Source organism: Chelmon rostratus, chromosome 14 (assembly GCF_017976325.1).
Source record: "Chelmon rostratus isolate fCheRos1 chromosome 14, fCheRos1.pri, whole genome shotgun sequence".
In the NCBI taxonomy this organism is placed as follows: Eukaryota; Metazoa; Chordata; class Actinopteri; order Chaetodontiformes; family Chaetodontidae; genus Chelmon; species Chelmon rostratus.
The window spans coordinates 18,089,655-18,099,285 of record NC_055671.1 but is presented as its reverse complement, the minus strand read 5'-3'; the positions used below and the strand labels follow the sequence as shown (position 1 = coordinate 18,099,285).

Below are 9,631 nucleotides of genomic sequence, written 5' to 3'. Positions count from 1 at the left end.
AACAGGGTGGCTAAATGCAAAAAAATGCACGTCTCATGGGCAATAAAGCCGTAAGAAAACATCAGACCAAGTTTTGTGTCCTGACAATTTTTATGCTTAGATTTAAGGCCTCTGTGAGGTGGATGTCTGAGGATTTAGGTTGCAAGTCACACCTATTGCAGCCTGGTGGTCTTACAGAAAAACTGCCATGTCAGAGCTGAGGTGTAAAACTTGTTTTTCACAGTGCTGCTAATTTTTGTACAACATCCTCCAGTTGAAGACCAGTGAAGAACGTGAACGATCATGTCATGGTAATGCACTTCTCATTTTATTTAGATCCTAGAAAAAAAAGGATATAAGAAGCAACAGAAAAAAAACATGTGTTGGTAGAACAATAAGTTAAACACAAGAAGAGGATTTGTGTCAGAGAAATCATGTAAAAACATGGGTATGCAAAGGCACGTGAGCGACATGTTATACACCGTATGTCCAATCACGATTAAACAAATATGTACAATACCAAAGAAACAATGTGGTCGCAATAGAATTTTCACATAATTTACAAGACAACTAGACGGCAAAACCAGCAGGTACAATCACTGCTGATACTGAGAAGAAATGGCGGATATCAGCACTGCAAAATTCAGTTTCTCATTTCAGATTAAAAAAGTAGTTTTGTTAGAAACATTTGTAAAATCAAGAATAAGAACTCTCCTCTCCACCCAGTTCACTTCACTATTCACAATAAGCCACAGCCATTGCAGTCATAATGGCACGTTTCTGTCTTCTTGCAGAAAGAAAAAAAAACAGAATATGTGCCATCCTGTCACTTCTCTTTCTCATCTTCTCCTCACTGCCTCCCTTTCTGCTTCCCCCTCTCTCAGAGGAAACACAGAAGTATATTTCTTTTGCTTCATGGACTTGGCTGTGGCCAGAAATTTGAGTTCATAGTAGGAAGGGAATACAACTATGCATACTTCCAACTTCTGTCTTTCTCTCTCTTCCAACGAGGAACTGTAATATATCTATGTTGTGGGTCCAAAAAACTAAACAAAGTGAATATTACTCCCACATGTTGTAGGCTGCCGAGTCCTGGTTTACGAGTCTCGAACAGTTTTCTGTGGTCCGTGTCGCCTGTCTCAAGTGCACACGAGCATTTTTAAAAGTTGTCATGAGAGCATATTGGTGTCAGAATGGAGTGTTTTTAATAAACAGGCCCAGTGAACTCTGTGCTCTTGTTTTTATGAACTGGAATTCTTCACCGTGAACTTGAGTGAAGAATTCCAGTTCTCAGTCAGGTGCTTGAGTTACAATCTTCTGCGAATGTGCATCCCGCCTGTCATCATTGCATTCATGCAGTGCATCAGGCGAAACTACTTCATCATTAAAGTCTCTTTTCTTGCAATTTGTTGTGTATAAATTGAGGTTGCTGGGATCGCATCTGGGAGAAATTCTTTAAAGTGATTCTCAGTGAGACAGTGAGATGTCTCCTCTCTGCAGGGTTTTGATTACATTTCAGAAGGTGGAGCTCGGACAGCTGCAAACGGAGGCATTTACTGTGGGTTATAGTTCAGTAAAGCCATACAGCGAAGCACACTGACGCACAGTCCAGACACTCACAAGTGCACTTGTTAGAGATCTGCTTCTAATGACTTATTGCTTATTGTTTCACACAACTGAAAAGTGAGTAGAGAAAGTGACCATCAAACAGAGATGCTCCCCAGTTTTGCAAACATAGAAAGTCTGAAAAGTAAACTGCATAGATGTACATTAGAAAATGAAAAAGTCCATCCACAACAGGAGTATAATGTGTAACTGCAACATCGTTAAAAAGACAATGAAACCTTTGAACCCCTTAACCAAAGTTTAAACAAAATATCATCAAACCTTAAATGACTGTGCAGAACACAGACTGACATGTTGTCAGTCTGTGTTCTGGAGCTGGTGGCAGAAAAACCACTAACTCCTCTGCACAGTTCATCACTGCAAATGCACACGTCAACTGCAATTCTCTTGTGATATCAACACACACACACACACGCATGCACGCACGCACGCACGCATGCATGCACGCACACACACATACACACACACAAACACACTAGTGTTTTAAGTTATTTTAAGGCTTTAAGGGTTGTCACTGGACACGGAATATGATGCTAGCGATAAACTTGTCCTGATTGACTTTTAACCATCTGTGTGCATCTTGTTTCCTGGAGGAATATTCTGGCAGTTTGCTGTGCTTGTGCTGTCGATATAAACGTGGATGTGAACACCTTTTCTGAACATTACCTTGACTGGTCAGGTGTATTTCTTGGATCTATAATTTGGACAAACTGATTGAGAGATGAGGCTGGGATACAGCATACAATGTCAGCCTTTTTTTTAAATGGGTTTTGGTTGGATCCAGGCCTTGTTCATATTTCAATATACTCAATATACATAGCATTTATCAACTCTGTCAGTGCAGCAGTGCTGATCTTGGATCACTGAAACACAAATTTCATAGGACTCTCCCAAAGGCACAACTGATCCAAGATCTGCATTCCAGCTCGACAGCCTGATAAATGTAGGCTAGGATACTCAGTAGCCCCATTCTCCCAGTATTATTACAGTGTAGCCAGCTCCATCTCTGTCTCAGACTAGCTCCACCTTTGAGTTGGGGTAAACGGCAACAACGTCGTAGCCCTCTGGGGGCTGCACGCGTGCCTTGGCGTGGGTCTCACAGTACAGATTGTCCTCGATGAAGAAGTAGCCTTTCTGCTTGAGGTTGATGCCGCAGTCATCGCACATGAAGCACTCAGGGTGGTAGAGCTTGTCCCTGGCCTTCACGATGGTGCCACTGGATGGGGGGATGAAGGGAAACAGAGTGTGTTAGACTTAAGAAAATGTAGAAATCATGGAGACCCTTCATGCCTTAAAATGTTCATCATTACTTTCTATAGATTTACCAAGTATGATGCTTTTGACATAACGGATAACATTGGATTTGTTTATGTTGCTAGAGTTAGCTTTATTCAGTGTAGCCATGAATGATAGTTACAGAAATTTCAAGATTTAAGTGAAGCTTGACAATTTTTTAATAGTTTTCTTTTTGAAAAAAATTAACTAAAGCCATATCAGACTTTAATCCATCCTTTCAAGACTCAATGTCAGGTAGTTTTCCTGTCCTTAATCTCTTTCTTCATCTTCAGCCTAAAGATGCTGAAAGTAGAACAAATTGTGTTTACAGTAGTGATGACAGATTTCTATTTCTTCTTATTTATCTCGCGGTTTCTTTTTTGGTGCGTTTCCTGCTGCACCCCGGGCTTGAATCTGAGTTCCATTTTTATTGACAGCGTACAGGAACAATTACTTTACGAGGCAGCTGGATTCTCACGATCAGGCGAGCTGAGATTCCATCTTGCCAAACCACAGTCGTTTCGGACCAATCAGTGTCCTGTGAGGAACCACTGGCAGTTATGGGCATGCTTTAGGTGTGCCGACAGTGAGAGAAGCGACTGTTTGTTTGAAAACAACAATGGCAGCTCCTAAAGAAGTTAGCAAAGATGCTGCTGTAGCATCAGCTATATCAGTATTTCTTCATTGATGGGACGGAAAAGAACAGCACAGAAGGCTTCTCTTGATGGAAAATATATTTTTGCTCTTCTCCTGACTGGCGTTGGTAAGAGTCCTACTACAATATCATATGATTCAGGAAGAAAATAGCCTTACACGTCATGTAAAGGAAAAGTGACAGCGACCAGCTTTATAATGCAGCACCACTAGTTGCACTACTGAGAAGGATGAAAATGCATTAAAGCATGATAGGAGACTGATGCAGTTGCACGCAAACTGCAAACTGCAGAGTGCCTTAAAAGGTGCTGCAGACAGCTTTTAGGGAGGTGCCATCATTGCAGATAAAAACACCCTTTAAAGGAAGTAAATGATGATGAGTACCTTATGACTGACTCATAGTCTGACTCTCCTTTATCAATGCAAATCAGCAGTTATCTTACTTTACAGCGACTGCAAGCATTTGAATATATTTCATTTTAAGCAATATTTATGGGATTTTTTCACATGCCGAGAGGACACAGGTTACACACATTCATACTGTCACACCTGGGAGCTGAATAGTACATATTTATTCTGCTGGCTGGCTACTGATCAACACTGGTGCATTTGAATGTTCATTGCTTCGTTCAGTCACACAGTGATGGCAGTTGTTAAGGGAGTTGTTCATTCACTGCTACCAATAAGATTTTCCTCTCTGGATTGGGGTATTTGGGGCAGCGACTATTCAGTCATAAGTCTGCTTCTTTTTTTAACTGCCTTCCCCATCTAACCACAGCACTTGCAGGATAAAGTCTTGACACAGTGCTCTATATTTGCTTAAAAGGCTGTAAAATGCTCCCAGGATATAAGAGCCGTATTGTGCCCTGCAAGCTCCTACAATGCACTCTTGTTAATAAGTAAAGTAAGCCGATGACATCAGTGCTTACCTGCAGCTGGTTTTATAGAGGGGGGATTACCGGTGCATGTGGTTACGTTGGCAGAAAAGTGTGTGTGCACAAACTCGTGCTTAATGTTTAATGGAAGTTTGTGTGTATGCAGCTATGTGGATTGCGCGCAGGTATGTGTCTATGCCATGTGTGCGTGGGAAAGGGCGTGGAGGACGGCTTGGTTTAATCATTAAAATGATAAATGGGAAAAGATTTTTTTCTGAGTACTTGTGAAAGGCCTGTTGGTGCAGGTCGACCTAACGTGGGTTTAACCTCGTTGTTTCAGTTTCAGGGGAAATCTTCAGCAAAGATTTTGGATGTATTGAGTGGTTTTCACATTTTAAGGCCAAATATGAATCACAGTGCTCTTAAAGGGGGTCTCTGACCAATAAGTCATAATTATACACATATTCTATGAAATATTCTGTGACTTTACAAAGTCTACCTCTTAGTATTGATTTAAAAATCAACAACTGTACAATACTTACACAATGCCATTACAGCAGCGTGTACACTGGGGCAGCTTCTGAAGTCCAGGCATGGGGCTGGGGATGGGGCTTCCCAGTTTGGGGATTGGAGACCTGACTGGAGACTTCAAGTTTCTCATTCTCTCTGTTGGGGACACACCTAGAAACAACAAAATAACCACAGAATAAATATAGGAAGGTTGGAATGTACAACATACTGTAAATCATCCAGAGGCCAGACCTCACAAACAAGCATCAAAACTAGAAATGAAGAACATGCTTCCAGAATCCCAGGTGCTGGCATAGTATGAACATCTTCTATGTGGGCCTCTAGTAACCCAGGTAACCCTGTTTATATATGTGTGTGTGTGTCTGTCTGTCTTCCAAGGGACAAAGCCATACAGATTTATGACAGTTGTGTTTGCACTCTGCAGGAAATTCCCTTTGAGTTCCAGGTAGTAAGACTAAAGGATGGCGGTTGTCAAGTCTGTAGTGGGTTGGTAAGTGATACAAAGATGGATTAATATTTCCCACAAGAGCCTCAAAAGACACAGCAGGGGTCGGTTTCTGTTGCCTACTGAGCTATTTCTCACAATTTCTGGCCCTCCTCACAGATGTGTGTTACCCTGCTGACATAAGGTCATGGCACAGGAATCCACGTGAGGAACAGTTTACGTTGCATATTATTCTTAGACTTCTGCAACCTATTGGATTTTGACTATGTTTCCAACAGTTTTGGCACAACATACACATTGTAAAAAAGAAATTAAATGTGCAGCTCACTGAGGACAACTGTGTTACAAATTTGGTAGTCATCAATCATACAGTCTTCACATGAGTTGTGATAAATGTATTGCATTATACTGAGGTATAGGTGCTTCTATTATGTCGTTAACCCCATTTACATCAGTTAGGATTGAGTAGTTAGGAATACCAAAACCAGTTTCTCTCTGAAGTCCTACAACTTCATTATCACCACTTGCAAGACTTTAAATATTGTAAGACCTTGAACATTTAAGACTTTACAACATTGTAAAAGTTTTTTCACATAATTTGTAGAGCAGCTGCCAGACAACACCCTAGCAGCTAGGACATCAAAACAACAAATTCTCATTAAAAAGGTCTCAAATGGAACCAGTAAAGGGTTAACTCATGTAGGTGGGACACACAATGACCAACTGAAAGCACAGTCCTCGTTGTTTACTAGTAATGAGCCACAGTTTGATTGGACTAAACCCCCAGCAAGCTTGCCTGAGCTGGAGATACCACAATAACAACTCGACGTGCTTTCTTGAAGGCACAACGGGAGTCTTTCGTTCTCTAAATATCTCAAATTCTGTTTATTTAACTTGGCAAAACATAGAAAACAACACCACTGCTACCTACACAAGGATAGTCTCTAGAAACACCTGAGTAGCCTCCCAGAACACCATAGCAACCACCTAGCTCTACCTTAGTGACCTTGCCAGTCACCCTGGCAACCCCTTAAAAATTTCTCCTCAACCATAGAGCACACTACCAACTATCAAACACCCTGACCACCACAGTCACAACCTAGCAACAACCTAGCAACACTCTAGCAACATATTTGAAAACAAGGAGAACAGTCACACAGAAATCATTTAGCAATGTCCTACTGGACCAGCCACTTGTGGCAATACATTAATCTGGATAAAGTCAGTTTGGCTCGAGCACCAAACTCAACACTTTAGCAACTTTTTTTTACTGTCACATTCAATGCTGTATCATGCTCGAGACAAATGGTAGCCTCGATCTCCTGCCTGATAATGACATGGTTAGTGTTGGTGTTTCTGTAAGTCAAGATGCCTCATTAACTTTGTTTGTCTCACAAACAGGATGTTGTCACTTGACTTCTTCCTCAGCCTCTCCGCTGCGTTTTTCTAAATGTGATTATTTTCAAGAGATTCATGGTTTTGTGGCAGAGTTTACCCACTGAAGAACATTTTTGTATTAACTCATAAGAAGATTCTCCCTGTACTCAGCTTTTTTCTTCTGCTTTGCTGTCTATCCTCTATGCCTTCCCCTTTCTTTGACCTCGCAGTGCTTCTCACCGCTTCCTGTCTGCTCCATTCAAGAGTCTATCGTGGCATTTCCTAGAAGGAATTCATCAGTCAACCTGGACAGACACCCGGCAGTGAAAACATCCCATGTCACAGAGTAAAGCTTCAGCCATCGCACCAATATGCGACAATCACACGATGTCTGTGAACGACATGTGAAATGTTAAATACACTAAAATGAAAAATGACAACACCTCAGTAAGATTTTCTCTCAAATTTAGCACAGCTATCACTCAATGTTGAGAATAAAGCTTTCTGTAAATACAGACATTGACTAGAATACACCAACTCACTCAGCTACACCCACAGTTGTTTCAGTCCATAATGTTCATTTATGTTTGAACAATTCCTCCAGCAAAGGCGATTTTAAAGACAAAAAAGCTCATGCACAAGTGGTTGAGGCTGGTAATTCTGGTGGCAGACCAGGGTTGCTGCCTTCCCACGGATGGCATCTTTTATTAAGACCGATCAACTTCAACCATCCAGTGTTTAGTTATGCCTGAGTGGAATGCATGAAAGGGGCATACTTAATACTGGATATCTGGAGCCGCTCCAGTGGTTCCATACGCACCAAGGTAGATCAGTGGGGCACAGCTGTGAGCTGCAGTATACGACTTCCCCTCACTGATGATGTGCCAGCAGAGGCTATACAGGCCAACAGGCCACCTAACACTGCCACTAACCTCAGTCTAATTACCTCGCATCTGGCACCTGACTCAAAGCACTTTCCATCCCTCACTATGAGTTAGCCTCCGACTGCTCCATGGTGTGTTTAAGAGCTGACATTAGCTGGGTATGTTATTTCTGGGATTAGTATCTCTGTTACCCGATGATGCACTCTAATGGAAAACCTTTTATGTGCAGCAGTCTTGTGACTTTCTCACAGAGGGGAAGGTTCACTAATAAAAGTGGTAGTCAGGAATACACACAAAAAGCAAAATGAATGAGTGCTTGTTCAGTCTTGCCTTTCCTTTTTTAAATAGCCAGACTACTTAGGCACCATATATTTTGCTGCCGAGTGCAGACAGACACCAGATTTTATTTGACAGACAGTGACAAGTTGGCCGATTACAACGCATAGCTCACAACGCGCAACATTCACGGCACTATGTGTGTCCTCCACTGTGACTAACACCAAGCAGACGCACTGTAAAACAGCCACACACTCGTGTTAGCCCCCATCCTAACTCAAACCTGTCAAGAGCAGAGTGTGAAGCCTCAGGGAATTCAAGGCGGAGGGAATCACAATGTGGAGAGATAAATAAACAGCTGTAATAATAAAATTTAAAACAGCTATTGAAGGATATCGTGTCAACTTCTAGACTTGATTTGTTCCCGAGCATGCTGAACATACTTCAGGGTTGTAATTCTCCTGGAGGTTTAAAAACGGTTTCATCAAAACTTTGTTATTAATCTCTAGGGCAAGTCAGAGGGAAAAACATATCATGAGAAAGAAGATTATTGAAAATTGGTAGAAATTGCTGACATGACAGTTGATTAACAGACATCAATTCCTCAGTCGTAAAAGTAAGGATTTCTTTTCGCTTTTGTCTGTTTCACATCACTATATGTAGAGCACTTTGAGGTTTCTCTATGTTCCGACAAATGAAGCAAACTTCTGAGTAAGAGTAAGCAAACAAAACATCAAACAAAAACTGTAATGAGAGCACTCTTTGATTGCTGACCTACAGCGCTGTCAAAAGACGAATTCTCCTGAGCCAGCAGACAGTCGAAGGGTTAAGCCCCTCACCGCCGGAATCACATGTTCACCCCCGCTAGACTGGAAGTCATGCCCGGGCTTTAAATCTTGTATCTTTTCAGCTCGGCCTTGATCCCTGCGGAACAACAATCTGAATGGAATGCTCCCTCTACTTTTCCTTGAAGCAGAACTAAATTACTCTGCAGTGCATTTGAAGGGGGACAGTTATGATGTTTATCTACATCCTGTTGCCCATCTGACACACTGTTCAAATCATATCCAAGTTGGTTCACCGGGACAGATTCATTTAGCTTCCATATGACTTCTGAAGCAAAGTAAGCTAAACATGATAAATATTACTGTATGTGAGTTTTCATGTTATGCTCAATAAAAGGACTGTGCTGAAGTGTTATACTTTGAAAGCAGAGCATTTCCTTCTCTACACAGTGGTGATGCTGATGTCTCACTCTGAGAAAGGACGCAGCCTGCTTCCCTCCTGAGCACTTTCCATGCACTGAGGCTGGGTTTTGTGGCCATCGGTCATCACCGTTGTGACAAATTGAAAAAATACCCCCAGCAAGCTGATGGAAAGTTGCTTTTCTGGAAAGAAACAATCTAAAGTACGGTGCAACATAAGATCATTTTCAGAATTATCTTTAAACAAACAAAGCTGGAGTTCGGGGAATAGATGAGGTTTCAGAGAAGTCTCTGGAATTTTGTTTATTTCTTTTTCCATCTGTTGAAGAAACACTCCTCCATCACCTTGTCTTCCCCTTAACTTCACCTCAAATTTTCATTAATGAAGGCAGAAACTGAGCAAGTCTTCATATTCAACAGTAAACACACAGGAACAGTTGTGTTCATGTGTGAAGGATGAAAAACAGACCCTCATATTGGTCCAATAGGTACAACTTTCTATTA

At 41.5% G+C, this 9,631-nt stretch overlaps 1 protein-coding gene across 1 annotated transcript in view; it reads right to left on the bottom strand.

Moving 5' to 3' along the window:
- Nucleotides 1-285: 285 nt before the first annotated feature.
- pdlim4 (PDZ and LIM domain 4) overlaps nt 286-9,631 on the bottom strand; it is a 48,076-nt gene continuing 38,730 nt past the window's right edge. The window contains exons 6-7 of the mRNA XM_041952214.1: nt 4,952-5,090; nt 286-2,821 (exon numbers count right to left, since the gene is read on the bottom strand). Coding sequence (XP_041808148.1) covers nt 2,617-2,821; nt 4,952-5,090 — 344 coding nt within the window. The 3' untranslated portion in view covers nt 286-2,616. The remainder of the gene's footprint in view (nt 2,822-4,951; nt 5,091-9,631) is intronic.